Consider the following 15,196-nt stretch of genomic DNA (forward strand, 5'->3'; position numbering starts at 1 on the left):
TTTTCTGTAAGTTTGGGGCTCTCTGCTGGAACTGCTACCTCCGCGACCCGACCACCGATGAGTAGGAGAAGATGGATGGATGGTCTTGGTTACAAGTTGGAGAATGAAGCACCATGTTTCATGCCGCCGTACAGATTCTCCCTCAGAAAGACCAGCATCTTCCTCCAGGCGTCTTCCTGAGCGCGAGAATGTGCCACCAGCTCTCCGCCCCACAGAGCCATCACTGCAAAGACAACAAGCTAAACTATAACAGTCAAAACTCAAAGTCCTAAATGTAAGCACCCTAACTTTGATTCACTGAGAAATACAGTACTGTAATACTACCTGGTACAAGTGTTTGTCAACAGCTTTAAAATCAAAACAGCTCCACCTGTTAAAAATATGCTCAAAGATTGTTGGTCAACCCTGTTATAGACTTTATGACTCAGCCTTTCATAACAACTTAATAAGGCTGTCCAACAACATCATCTCGGACACAAACCATGTTCTGAACAGAAAATATGAACTGCTACCATCTAATGGGAGATACAGGGTCCCACGATTCAATAAAGTCAGACTGAAGCATACTTTGTGCTCCAGTCAATCCTCTCAGTAAATACAGAGCCAGATGAAATGCACGCTAAAGGGTCTTTGAGCATGTTTTCTCTCAGTGATTGTGCTGTTATGTTAAATGGTTTGTTTTTTTCATGCATTGTGTCTTGATATTTGTCTGTTGATGTTACACATGGAGCTGCTGTGATGCAAGTCACATTTCAGACTTGATCTGACCATTAAAGTATTATCGTATCCTACCCTTGGTTGGTGGGTTCGCGACCGTTTTGAAGGTGCTGGCTCGGGCGAACGGCATGAATGGAGGTTCGATCAGGTGACCGGCATTCTTATAGGAGAGGACAGTCAGAAGGTGGCTGTTCCCCGCCCGCTCCATCATCTCTTTCATCTGCAAAACAGGAAGTTAAACACATAATAATCTCATATGTCTTAGATCATCTCACAACCTTTTTTTTTTTACTTCTTCTATTGTTTCTGTTGCCATCATCTCTTAACTGTATATCTCGGGCCACACTGCCTCCAATGACCATCAATAATATAATGATAAGCTTCAACTAAATAAAAAAAGTAATTAATATGTATTTTAGACTGAAAAAGGTTGCATGTGCTCACTGTTAAATAATAATGATGACCCACAATTAAAAGCAAGTACTATGATAACGTATAGAGCCGTGCAAGTCCACAAAATTATCCTGCAAATATTTCAGTCCGCTCACAATGCCCTGTTTTGAACGAGATCTTAGTGAAATATTATGCCAGCTTATTAACAAAACGAAAAACATTTGGTCCGAGAAGAGAAAAACATAAATGGGTTTAAATTTGGTTGGAAAACATAATAAAAACTATTACACCAGTTTGATTCTTGATATATATATATATATATATATATATATATATGTTTTAAAACATAATGAGATTTAATCAAATGTACATGGCAAAAAACTAGGATACAAAAATGGGTTGTTCATGTATCATGTATCATATCCATGTTTTCAGTGTTTCATGTCATGTTGATTAACTCACGTCCATTGCACACTCGTGGGCGGGCCAGTTCTGATCGTCCTCACCTACAACGAGCAGCAGAGGACACTGCAGTCGTCCCATCTGCTCAGAGACAAACAGCAGCAGCGTTTCAGATTGTAAATATAGAAGTATGACATTATCTACATAGCTTTAGCTTTGAAAAAGGGCCCTGTTGTGCTTTCTGGGCTTTTCCCTTTCCTGTAGGGAGTTATAAAGGTTGTTGTGCATGTTGGTGGTCTGCAAAGGCTACATTCCCTAATGGCGCATTTCCACTACACGGTCGGCCTCGGCCACACTCGGTACGGCTCGGTACGGCTTGGCCGCGTTGGGCCTTAACAGGGCCGACTCACTTCATGCTGCGCTTCCATTACAGTTTAGGAACTGGGGTAGTTACTATAGTAACGCAGTGTAGGCGGAGCCGTGACGTCATCTTCAATGAGAAATCCAGAAACACAACACAGCCGTTAGCTGTGAGCACTCAGAGCTCACAGCTCCTTATATATGTTCAGAAACTCGACAAAAGTTAAACAAGTACACACCACAGACTGCCTGTGTCATGGTGAATGCAGTCGCTGCTTTATTTATGTCTGTATAGGCCGTTGTTGTGAGTGTGGACGGTCGGGGCATATACTGCGTTAGCTTAGCCAATCTCCATCTAGAAAAACACGAATTTTAAAAGGTTTTTCGCCTGCCGTCTGTCTGCAGACTTGACAAAGCATTAATTCATGGTTTTTACTAACCGGTATCAGTATGTTGTTACTTCGGCATCATTTTGAAACGTGTATTACAATTAAATCACGGTCAAATATGTCCATCTTGTTGTAGTTCTAGCCCTCTTGCCAGCGCTCCTCTCTCTAGTTTAGCATACTCAGCCCGACTCAGCCCTGTTTGTTGGCCCCGATAGAACCACAATTTTCTAGGGCCAGAAAAGAGGGGAAAAAGTGGCCCCGCGCCGTGCCACGCCGGAACGAGGCCTAGTGGAAGCACAACCAAAAAAGGGGACGGCACGACACGGCACGCTTAAAGCGAGCTACGCGCTGCAATGGAAATGCGCCATAAGTGTATTTCCCACACACTCCACAGAGCAGACTGGGCTCTGGTTTCAGACAGAGGGTGAAAAGAGGTGCTGCAGCACAGGCAGTATGAGAAAAATAAAGAGCTTTTTGAACATTGAAGCATGGAGACATGTCACAGGAGAGACAATACATACTAATATGAACCTGAAAAGGAACACAAAAAGGCCCTTTTATATAGTACACAGTTTGTAAAAAAATAACAGAACAATTGGTGGTACTCACGTCCACTTTTAGTGAGGGGTCTGTCGGGATGGGCAGCAGCAAATCTCTCCAGATTACTTGGTTATTCTCGTCAAAGCGAGTCTTATCAGCGTTTCTGATTTAAAAAACAAAATAAGTTGTCTTGATGGTGGCAATATGAAAATATGATCTGCAGGTCATTCTATAGAGAAAAAGAAAGGCATAAAGATAACAGAAAGAAGATTAATTTACCCGTTAAAGTAAGCCAGTATTTGTTCCACACTTCCACCAATCGGCTGCACATGACTCCCACTGATACACACTGCACAGCTGAGCTAGGAGACAACGCACACATAGACACACACACACACACACACACACACATTCAGACACACACATACAAACACAGATCAGACAGCTGGACAAAATCAGGAAATCGGTAGGATAATACATGATGGTTCTGATCTCTTGCGGGTACTACGGGATGCTTTTTATCCACGGAGCGACCTCCAGACCTGGTGGACTACATTGACTTTTTTCTTTTTGTTCGGTCCTTAGGAGGACTTTCCCCTCTATGGTGATGGAGAGAGAGATCAGTTGGAACTGGAGCTAACAAAAACTGATAAATCAGTCCCTGTTTGTTGTGACAACAATCTCTCACCGGGCCAGAAAGCAGACGGTTTTTTTTGTTGCAAAGGCAGTTTTCCGATATGTGACTCCCAAACAACACAACATAGAAACGACCCGGGCAACACAATGCGTTCACTCCACTATCAGCTGCATGAACACAAGAGGAAAAGTGTTCAGGAAGAGCTTCAAGCTAATCTAGAATGAAGGGTAGCAGAAGAGTCCAACAGTGACCATTGTGCTGGTACGCAAGTCTGTTAGGTCAACTTGGTTCTGTGTTGACTATCAATAAGGCCATCAGATAAGCATACATTCAATGCTTATCTGATGGCCCGAGTTGAAGCTTTCCTGGATCAGCTAGGCCTTATTCCACTCCGTACAGTTGTTACTCATTTGTAGCACTTCCATTCAGGTTGTTGTTGAGACGTCGAAGCAGCATATGGACCAAATGGAGCCAACCTAGCGAAGGGTGCAGTTGGGCAAAGGGGGCTAAGGTATTTGGGCTAGCACAAACCAAAAAGAAAAGAGGTCAGGATGTTTATAGAGCTGGCTGGCTACTACAGAAGAAAAACTAGTGTAATTCCAGTGTTTTCAAAAGCTTAAAGGGGACCTATCATGCAAAATGCACTTTTGTACGTCTTTTATACATGAATATGTGTCCCCGGTGTGTCAGGGAACCCACCAAGTGTCAGAAAACACAACCCTCTCTCTTTTCCTCCATACCCAAATCTCTAAAAACGGGGCTGCAACGGAGCTGATAAAAACTGATCCAGATTTGAAATTGTTCTGACGTCAGAAATGGGGTGCTCCGCCTATATGGGCAACTCTCCACCTATCAGGGGAATGAGAGGTTGCGTGGCATGGTAACAGCATGGTAACAGCATGGTAACATGACGCTCGTGCCTCGCCCCCCTCCTTTGCAGGGGGGTCAAGTGAACAGAGCTGTGTCAGATGGCATTTGAGAGGGCCTTTTACCCATCCACAAAAATTAGTTCTGTTCCAGTTACGCGTTGAAGCTAGAGTTAGTTTGCACTTGGTTCAACTTGGTTCAACCCTTATCTTCAACCCTAAAGTCTAGGGTTGCGGTCGGATAATCCAAAAATCAGCTCCTAACGTCTAACCCTATCGTCTATTCCTTGACCTCTGAGTGAAACGTCATGGGGTTAAGGGATAGTGGGTAGGAGAATTCAAAAGGACTTAGGAGAAGAGACTGCGGTACTTTAGAGAATCCGACTGCACTTTCACTATCCGACGTGTTTATGATGCGCCAGCGGAGGTCATAAATGTGCGTCTGCTGCTGTGGGGAAACTATGGAAACTACAGTTTTCTATACAGCGGACTACAACATGGATGTTTAATAAGAAAGAGGGACTACTGTAAACTCATCTAGAGACTCTGCACCGTGCTTTGATGCTGTTGTTTTATGCTTTATGAACGTGGACAACAGAGAAACGTATTCTTCATGATGACCAAAGTTGGAATTGAAATAAAAAAGGAAAGTGAAACTTATGCTCGTCACCCTCTCCCTCCGGTCCACATTAATACAAATGATCCCAATACGTATGATTGTATGAACTATGAAAAGATCTTAAAATCAATACAAATGTATTTATTATAAACGTTAGTCCTTAACATCTATCACTGTGTATATCACCATTCAAACATCTTTTAAAAGTTGAACAAACCCCACACAGCTCAGTAAAGACTGTGAAATGTTGACTTTATTTGATCATTTCAGTAAAAACGAACGTTCATATTTCTCTTTTTGATTATAATACTGATGAACGTTCAAAACAAAGCACTTTGGCAACTTACCACATACGTTTTAAAAAGCTTAATAAGCACCGTAACTTTCATGATATAATTTATCGGTCATAATCGGTTGTTTCCGTGAACGGCCGACTGTTGTGTGACGGCAAATGCTGCGGCTGCAAGGCATTGTGGGGCAGCATTTTCTCCTCTCCTTTCAGTTAGGGAGGTCCAGTGGTTCCTAAGCTAAAGGAGGTTATAAAGGAAGTTTGAAACCTCCTTTCCTATCATCTAGAGAATTCGAACGGCACTTATCATGGCTGCCACTGAGGGACTTCCGGGTCATTTCACTCCGTTAGGAAGGTTCCTAAGCTAAATGGACTATTCGACTTCAGCCAAAGACCCCATACAGTGACAAGTGAAGAAAAACGTTTTAAAAGATAGTGTTGTTCAACATGATAACAATCTTAGCACTTCCGTGGTAGAGACAAGCTCTTATAGTTGACGTACATTGACGGTATGCAGTTTCTGTGAAATTAACAGACGTCAATATAATGAAAGTCACTAAGCTGGTCCTACCTTTACATCCTGGGAGTAAACAGCCATTCTGAGAGTGACACTGGTGCCAAAGGAAAGACCCAACATGGCGATCCTGCTGCCGAGGATCTGAGGATGCTGCTTCAGAACTCTATAGGCCGTCTGCAGAAGGAAAATATGTCAACAATACATTCATACATTGTAGAACTGTATGCTTTAAAATTACATGTATATACACGGATTTCCCTCACTGTTGTTGAGGATAAAGCTTTTGTACATCTTATTAAGAGTAAATATAACTTTCAGATGGACACAAACGCAACTGCAATGAGATGTTCATGTTCTTGGGAGTTTAAAAAACTGTATTTTTCGGTAGAAGCTCATCTGGTTTACCTCAAAGTAATCATTGTCCACCATTTTCCCAGTTTCCTTAGTGATTTGAGGTGTGAGGTAGTCGAGGGCCATCGAGGCGATGCCGTGGGAGGCCAGCAGCGCTGCCCGGTACTCCACCAACTTCCCTCCTCCCCCCCAAAGGTCCAAGAGTCCGGGGAAAGGACCAGCTCCTTCAGACGAGTCAAGATACCAAAGACAAATCAGAATGGATACAATATTATCTTGATTCTTCGGACAATGATATGATATTTGCTGATATCACAAAGTCTTCCACGATATAATTTGATTCAATTCAAGGCCTTGAACCTTGTCCCCTCTAAACTCCCCCCAGAGGACACTTCCCTTAAAGGTCCCCTATTATACTGTTTTTCATCAATATATTATAGGTCTCAGATCAAATCAAAATCAAATCAAGTTTTATTTATAAAACACATTTAAAAGCGATTTCTGCTGTACATGTAATAAAAACACATTACTACAATCACAATAAAAGACAATATATATGAAAAAAAAACATATATATATATAGATATATACAAAACATGTCTGCTCTAGGAGGAGATTCAGGTGATAAGTGGGGGGGGGGGTGATTGGCTAATGGTTACACAAGCCAAAAAATCATTATGACATCATAAAGTGGCCAAAATCTGATCAGCTCATTTTCAGACAGGTTTTTATATAAATGGATCAGGACAAAAAGAGAGAGAATCTTTTTTCCTGAAACTTTCAGAATCTCTTTACACAGAGGGGACACGTGCTTATGTATAAAAGACATGAAAAGGTGGATTTTGCATAATAGGTGACCTTTAAACTATCCCCCAGTCCTACCTGAGGGCAGGAAGAGGGTCGCAGTGAGTTTGCCGTCTGTTATCGGGACTCTTCGAACGCCAGGCGCCATGTACCATCGCTCTACCACCACACTGGCCAGCGACACTCGATCCAAGAAGCCCTCCATCTGGTGACCCTGGTACACCGAGATCGTCACCACCATGGGAGTCTGGACGTTCATCTTTCTCATTCTGAGGGATGAGGGGAAAGAGTCAACTCTAATACTGATTCTGTATTGATAGGTATTATTTGGTACTAATGTTGACCTACCTGAGCCCTGATTTGCTGCCTGGAACTGGTCTGAGGCTCCATAGCAGACCCATCGGTTCAACCCCAGAATATGTCCCGTCCAGACTGGGATCCTGTGAAACTGTATCGTAAAAGGGCATAAAATATTTCTCAATCGGTTTTCAAATAATTCCATAACTTTAAAAGAAAATGTGTTTTTATACTATAGGGAATGGGCATTTTGATGCATTCTTGGGCGAACGGGCCATCTTGTTAAGGCTTCTGTTTTTTGGAGAATATTGGCAGCCGTCAATATCAATCAACTTTCTACGGTCAGGTGTCAGCTGTTTTGAATCCAAAATAAATAAAGTAGGTGCAAAATACCCTTAGATAGAAACAACCAACAGATGCAGAGGAGTATTATTGTCGAGACGAAAGTCAATATTAAAATAGAGATAATAATATCTGATAAAAACGGTGAAGGGCACATTTTAAATCTGGCTCCAGTCCAGCAGGTGGTGACAGGGAGCCTAAAATCTGTGGTTCCACTAGAGATGTGGCTCAAAGAAGAGATTGAGTCACATATATAATGAGCCTGATGCAAAGCACCTGGAGATGCACACTCTCAGGACAAAAGACAGAAACAATTCACTGTGAGTGGCAGAGAGGAGAGGATTGACTCAAGGATTCACCCAAAGACACTGCTGGTAATATTTATAAATATATTTATCTGGTTTGAAGATATGTTTGATGGAAAACATTGAATTTCATTATTATTTTTAGTTAGTCTTACAAAGTATTAATCTAAAATATAAGAAACTGGAATTAATTTAATTTGTTGAGATGAATTTGCTTTTGACATGAAATGTTAAGTTTAATTGTCACTTGATTTACATTTAAAACCATAGAGCAGAAATTAAAGTGCATGTTTAAGTATGGCGTGATTTTAATTTAAATGTTTTATTTACCCCAAGTGAAGGAGTTCAAGCAGCGGGAGCGGTACTGCAGTCGCTTTACCGCACCGTTGTGACGAAAAGAGAGCTGAGCCAGAAGGCAAAGCTCTCTGTCTACCGGGCCATTTTCGTTCCTACCCTCACCTATGGTCATGAAGGATGGGTCATGACCGAAAGAACGAGATCGCGGATACAAGCGGCCGAGATGGGTTTTCTCCGCAGGGTGGCTGGCGTCTCCCTTAGGGATAAGGTGAGAAGTTCAGTCATCCGGGAGGGACTCAGAGTTGAACCGCTCCTCCTTCACTCCGAAAGGAGCCAGTTGAGGTGGTTCGGGCACCTGGTAAGGATGCCACCTGGGCGCCTCCCTAGGGAGGTGTTCCTGGCACGTCCAGCTTGGAGGAGACCGAGGGGTAGACCTAGGACCAGGTGGAGGGATTATATCTCTTCGCTGGCCTGGGAGCGCCTTGGGATCCCCCAGTCAGAGCTGGTTGATGTGGCCAGGGAAAGGAACGTTTGGGGCTCTCTGCTGGAACTGCTACCTCCGCAACCCGACCACGGATAAGCGGGAGAAGATGGATGGATGGATGTTTTATTTGCCTAAATTAATGAAAGTGTGTTTTGTGTTTTTTTTTTAAAGGTTTTCAACCTAAAACGTCTAAATGATGCAACATGGAAGCTAAATGAAGCTGCATGAATCTAAAATAACTCTACATGATCTCAAATAAAAAGGAAAGAGTCAAGACTGAGAACAGGCCATTTTCAAGTTTAGGCAGGAGTCAATCAGTCAATCAACCAAACCCAATCAGAACTTGACAATTATATTATTAAAGTTAATTAACGACAATGATCCTTATGAGGTAAGAGAAGAATGATCCGATCACTGTTAGTGATATCTGGTGTTTAGAATTAGCGCCTGCACCTTTTGGGAATTTATAAACCTTAGATATTTGGAGGACCATGTCCAATTTACAACAGGTGGGTATAGGACCTACAGACCCAATGACCAATTGTATCTGTACTAAAGTAAGACGGCTAATGTTGTGCTAACCGGATGGTAAAAAAAAGTTAGTTTTTCATGTGTAATTTATCTACTGGTACATTACTGTATTCTTTGATATTCCATGTTGAAAAGCGTATCCCCTGTGTAGTGGTTTTTCCAACTGAGGTTCTGCAATTCTTTGACACTTGAAGTTAAAAGTCATCAGTTGGCTGTGACCCAATGTATTCTGCGTATTTTGCTGATGTTCACTACCTCCCCACCGTTAAGTTTCCATGTTGGAAAAAGAATGAAATGTAATCTCATGGTACTTTTTATTGTTTTGGATGTGACACAACAGTGCTTACTGACCATGGCAAAAATATTTAAGCTGAACTGGTTAATGCTTTTAACGGACGCTGAAATCCTCCAAAGATGGCCGACTCACTGTTGATAATTTCCCATTCCCATGACACAAACTTCACCAACATTTTCTAAATTAATTTTACAGATTTTTTGAGGGTTGTTTGAAAAATATCACTCGCCACCGGCTTGAGCTTCAATCTCAGGATCCATGTATTTGTGATCATTGCAAGAATGGAAGTAGTCATCACATACAGAGCATCAACTAGTTCCTGAACAGTGTCCTTCACATGCTGATATACAAGAGAGGGAGTTACACAGTCACAAGATGGAGGAATACCGGTTCTTGTAGGGAATCATACATCCTGTCATGTACAAAGTTTTTTCTCAAAAAATCTCAACATTATGACTTTCTCTCAATATTCTGACCTTTTCTCAAAATCTCAAAATCATGACTTTCTGAATACTTAATGTTTAATCACTCATTACTGGCTTGAGCTTCAATCTCAGGATCCATGTATTTCTGATCCTCTCAAGAATGGAAGCAGTCATCACATACAGAGCATCAACTAGTTCCTGAACAGTGTCCTTCACATGCTGATATCCAAGAGAGGGAGTTACACAGTCACAAGATGGAGGAATATAAAGCAGTATTCAATGTTTAGTTCAGATTAGCTCCACGTCAGAAATGATCATGCTTGTGATATGTCTATCTCCATAGAGGCTGAATCATCATGTTAATCACATAGCTGTCATATGCCTAAAACAGTCTTGATGCTCTTCTAGGTAATCATACATCCTGTCATGTACACAGCTACAGTTGGGATACCTTTGTTATCATGTGGACTCTGATATTGAAGAGTACATTCACTATTTTCCCAACAAGGGTCTTACCGTTCACAGTCCCGGTGGCGTCGGTGGTGTAGTGAGCAAAAGCCTCCCAGCTGTGTCCGTCTTCACACTGGTGGAGGGCGTGGACGGTCAGCTGGAACCCAGGGAGGAGGTTCTGTACCAAGACGGTGAACTTCTCATCCACAAGCCCTCTGGACGGCTGGACCGACAGCTTCACACAAAGCGGCTTCATGCTCATTCTGAACTGAGCTGACAGACAAAATAACCAGAAAATGTTACTAAAAATGTCAGAAAGGATAGATGCCATTTTGATGCCAAGTATGTCATTTGTATCTATCTATCTATCCATCGAGTCCATCGATCTATATATCATCCCCAGCCATCCATCCACCATCCAGCCGCCAGCCAGCCATCCAGCCCACCATCTCAGATCAAGCAGCCATCCAGCCAGCCAGCCAGCCAGCCAGCCAGCAGTAGCGAGCTAGCCAGCCAGCGGACGAGCGAGCCAGCCAGCGTAGCGAGCCAGCCAGCGAGCGAGCCATGCATGCGAGCGAGCTAGCAGCCAGCGAGCGAGGAGCGAGCGAGGCCAGCCCAGCGAGTCGAGCCAGCCAGTCGAGCTGACACAGCCAGAGAGCGAGCGAGCCAGAAACCAGCCAGCGAGCGAGCGAGGCAGCGAGCGAGCGAGCCAGCCAGCCAGCCAGAGGGCCAGCCAGCGAGCGAGCGAGCGAGCCAGCCAGCGAGCGAGCCAGCGAGCGAGCCAGCAGCGAGCGAGCGAGCCAGCCAGCCAGCCAGCCAGCCAGCGGGCCAGCAGCGAGCGAGCCAGCCAGCCAGCCAGCCAGCGAGCCAGCGAGCGAGCGAGCGAGCCAGCCAGCGAGCGAGCGAGGCAGCGAGAGGAGCCAGCCAGCCAGCCAGAGGCCAGCCAGAGCGAGAGCGAGCCAGCCAGCGAGCGAGCCATCGAGCGAGCCAGCGAGAGCCAGCACAGCGAGCTAGCGAGCGAGCCAGCCAGAGAGCGAGCCATCCAGCCACAGCCAGCCAGCACAGCCAGCGGGCCAGCCAGCGAGCGAGCTAGCCAGCCAGCCAGCGAGCCAGCCAGCGAGCGAGCCATCCGATCTATCCATCCATCTATCCATCCATCCATCCATCCATCCATCTTTCCATCCATCTATCTATCTATCCATCCATCTATCTATTCATCTATCCATCCATCTATCTATCCATCCATCTATCTATCCATCCATCTATCTATCTATCCATCTATCCATCCATCCATCTATCCATCCATCTATCTAACCATCCATCTATCCATCCATCCATCCATCCATCCATCTATCCATCCATCTATCTATCTATCCATCCATCCATCTAGCCAGCATGTACTTTTAAGAATAAATCCAGATACCTTAACTCCAGTTGTACGAGGTTTCATTCAATCTACGAGACTATTTCCATTCCTTACACGCTTAATGTATAATATCCTGCTTTATATCTTGTTTACTGTAAATTGGTATTTCCACATGTATATTTTCTACTTTTTAATGCTGTTTTATTTCTATTTTGAGATGTTTCTATTTTAGAACTGTTTATTTCTACTCTTTTAATTTGTCTTATGTCCAATGCCTTGTATTTCAATGCAAAAATGTCCCAAATGGGGATCAATAAAGTGACTCTTATCTCATTATCTTATCTTATCTTAGAGTTGAACTTAAGGGTATGCTGGGGTACTTTCACATCCACACACACTCAACCAGTGTTTTTAAATCTATGGAAAAAAATAGCAACACATGTATGTCCCATGATAAAAATAATCCACTGAATGTGATGTAATCAGCAGGTGTATGTGATTCTAAATTGCAGAAAATATTTAGCCTCCTGTGTTTTATTCGTGCCTCTCATGTTTCTAATTAAAAAAAAAGTGACTTTATTTCTGAGAGGACCCTCATTTACGTTTTAAATCATGTGACATTAACTCCAGCTGTTAATTAAAAGTGACGCTATAGGGTATTTAAAAGTATACTAAGTACACTAACTGCTGTATACATAAGTAACCATGCCAGACCTTTGGCACACAAAATTAAACTGTAAAAGCATAAAACAACCCTAGAAATGGACACTTCAAATTAGCCAAAGCAAATTGTATGTTCAAGGTTCAAGGTTCAAGGTTTAAGGTTCAAGGTTCAAGGCTTGTCTTTGTCATACAAACATAGCTACAGTGTGGGTGTTTCTCAATCGCGAGTACGCTTGCTTGGTAGCACATGTCTGCCGAGCATCTTGCTTCAGAAGCGAGTCAAGAATACTTCCTGGCATTCGGAAAACGAAGTGTGGAACACGCTAGCAAGTGTGCAGGTGTGCGTCATATGAGAGGCTCCGCCTTACATCTTCCGCCACAGATTTGGGGAAATTGGTCCGTGCGCAAAGCATTGTGGGGATTTTAAGACCGCGAAGTCTACTCATGTGCAGACTCGATATTTCTCCAAACGGAGTATGCCGGGCTCGGTAGATTTCCAAGTATACTGGAGATTGGAACAGTACTTCGGCGGCACTCGATGACGTAGTATGCTTGAAATAGTGGCTCTGAAGCAGCTTTACTCGCGATTGAGAAACACCCACAGTCAATGGAAATCTGAGGTCACAGGCTCCTCCAACAGAGCAACACAATAAAACTGAAAAACTGAAAAAATAGTGCAAGACGTAAATGCAAAAAAAATAGTAAAATTGTGAAATAGTGAAAAAGAAGAGTCTATATACAAGTGATTGGAATATGATAAATTAGATCAATAATTTGTAAGCTGCAGCCAGATGAATGTTATGGATGTTCTTTCAAAAGTTCAGGTGTTTAACGATCTTACTAGATAAGGCTCTTTACAGAATCAGAGGACATTTAGACATGAACACTTTTGAAGTATGAACCCTTTATTTGTAGTTTTCTGTTAAGTATTTTAGAAAAACAGGTAGTAAACCATCATTGTTTTCCAGCTCAGGCATTACATTTACACTTTGTATTAGATGTTGTACTTGTTGCTCTGTAAAAATCAATTAAAAAAATGTCTATTACAGAACTTGAGTAAATGTACTTAGTTACATTTTACCACTGTAGAAGGATAAGTGGCAAAATACATAGTGTGGTATAAAGTATATTTACTCAAGTGCTTAAGTACAATTTTGAGATACTTGTACTTTACTTGAGTATTTTTTGCTACTTTGTACTTCTACTCCACTACAATTCAGAGGTAAATGGTGTACTTTTACTTCACTATATTTAATACCTTTAGTTACTTTACAGATCTGGATGAATGATGTGAAATATAATCAAGTGTTAAATCAGACTTTAGTTCCACCTGGAGTAAATTCACAAGCTACCCTGCAGTATACAAAGTCATTCAAACTAGCTGCACCTTTACCAGCTTTGAGAACACTTTAATGATCAATCATTATAAAACATATCATATATATTATTCTGAAATGGACCAATCTGCACAACGACTACTTTTACTGTCGCTACTTGAACTATATTTTGATGAGAATACTTTTCTACCTTTACTTGTGGAACATTTTGAATGCAGGACTTTTACTGTAACAGAGTATTCCTACACTCTGAGTACTTCTACTTTTACTCAAGTACAAGATCTGAGTACTTCTGCTTTTACTCAAGTACAAGATCTGAGTACTTCTACTTTTACTCAAGTACAAGAACTGAGTACTTCTGCTTTTACTCAAGTACAAGATCTGAGTACTTCTACTTTTACTCAAGTACAAGATCTGAGTACTTCTCCCACTTCTACAAGTACTTATATTCGAGTAATGGATCTATGTACTTCACTCCACTGCACAGATGCACTCTCCGTTAGATAATCGATGGCACAGTAAATCGGACTTAAACAGACATTAAAGTCGCCTCTAGTGAAGGGACAAACAGCTGAAACACGATGATGATCTGGATCTGTTTACTCACCGTAAATGTAACTGTAAAGTCAACACGGTGTCGCTTCAGACCCGCAGCATGGCTCGATTATTGGCTGCAAACTGACCTTTGGAGCTGCTTCCAGGTGTCGCCTTGTCAGTGTGTTTGATCTTTGGTACAGAACATAACGGTGAACTTTACTTTACAAAGACAGCCTGTTCTTAAGGTTTGATTTAGTTCATGAAGAGTCTAAAGTTCAGTAGGACCGAGTGGAGCTTTAAAGGGCCCATGTCATGTTTTTCCGGTTATTACCCATCCCCTTGTGTGTTATGAAGGTTTTTATGCATGTAAACGGTGTGCAGAGTCACAAACCCTCAAAGTACACCCTGTAGCGAGTAAAACTCTAACACAGAAAATACCTCCCCAAAACGCCTCGTTGGAGATACGTCACTGTCCATTTGATTCTTCCATTTCGTTCCGGGTACGGCATGATGTCAAGCCATACCTGGAACGAATGTGTATAATGTATTAGATGTTGTACTTGTTGCTCTGTAAAAATCAATTTAAAAAATGTCTATTACAGAACTTAGTAGAGTAAATGTACTTAGTTACATTTCACCACTGGAGAAGGGTAAGTGGCAAAATACATAGTGTGGTATAAAGTATATTTACTCAAGTGCTTAAGTACAATTTTCAGATACTTGTACTTTACTTGAGTTTTTCAGACTTTAGTTCCACCTGGAGTAAATTCACAAGCTACCCTGCAGTATACAAAGTCATTCAAACTAGCTGCACCTTTATGGGCTCAGAACAGTCTCATAATACACACATGCACACAGAAGGATTCACACTTGTATTTCATGATCCGCAAAAGGATTCACACTTGTATTTCCGGATCCACACTTGTGTTTGTCAATGCACACACAAATGTGTTCCGTTTCATATACATGTAAATAAAATCCAA

At 42.2% G+C, this 15,196-nt stretch overlaps 2 protein-coding genes across 3 annotated transcripts in view; both read right to left on the bottom strand.

Moving 5' to 3' along the window:
• The window catches only part of LOC117479722 (peroxisomal succinyl-coenzyme A thioesterase-like), an 85,560-nt gene continuing 70,364 nt past the window's right edge, over positions 1 to 15,196 (bottom strand). The window contains exons 2-12 of one of the 2 annotated variants that reach the window (XM_034126813.1): positions 14,284 to 14,402; positions 10,377 to 10,583; positions 7,233 to 7,332; positions 6,963 to 7,153; positions 6,135 to 6,304; positions 5,784 to 5,903; positions 3,081 to 3,163; positions 2,871 to 2,964; positions 1,573 to 1,653; positions 793 to 937; positions 1 to 223 (exon numbers count right to left, since the gene is read on the bottom strand). In XM_034126813.1, coding sequence (XP_033982704.1) covers positions 90 to 223; positions 793 to 937; positions 1,573 to 1,653; positions 2,871 to 2,964; positions 3,081 to 3,163; positions 5,784 to 5,903; positions 6,135 to 6,304; positions 6,963 to 7,153; positions 7,233 to 7,332; positions 10,377 to 10,572 — 1,314 coding nt within the window. In that variant the 5' untranslated portion in view covers positions 10,573 to 10,583; positions 14,284 to 14,402 and the 3' untranslated portion in view covers positions 1 to 89. The remainder of the gene's footprint in view (positions 224 to 792; positions 938 to 1,572; positions 1,654 to 2,870; positions 2,965 to 3,080; positions 3,164 to 5,783; positions 5,904 to 6,134; positions 6,305 to 6,962; positions 7,154 to 7,232; positions 7,333 to 10,376; positions 10,584 to 14,283; positions 14,403 to 15,196) is intronic. The other variant, XM_034126812.1, reaches the window with a different exon arrangement.
• The window catches only part of LOC117479732 (peroxisomal succinyl-coenzyme A thioesterase-like), a 22,286-nt gene continuing 21,408 nt past the window's right edge, over positions 14,319 to 15,196 (bottom strand). Inside the window, exon 11 of the mRNA XM_034126825.1 lies at positions 14,319 to 14,402. Coding sequence (XP_033982716.1) covers positions 14,319 to 14,402 — 84 coding nt within the window. The remainder of the gene's footprint in view (positions 14,403 to 15,196) is intronic.

Source organism: Trematomus bernacchii, unplaced genomic scaffold (assembly GCF_902827165.1).
Source record: "Trematomus bernacchii unplaced genomic scaffold, fTreBer1.1, whole genome shotgun sequence".
Taxonomy (NCBI): domain Eukaryota; kingdom Metazoa; phylum Chordata; class Actinopteri; order Perciformes; family Nototheniidae; genus Trematomus; species Trematomus bernacchii.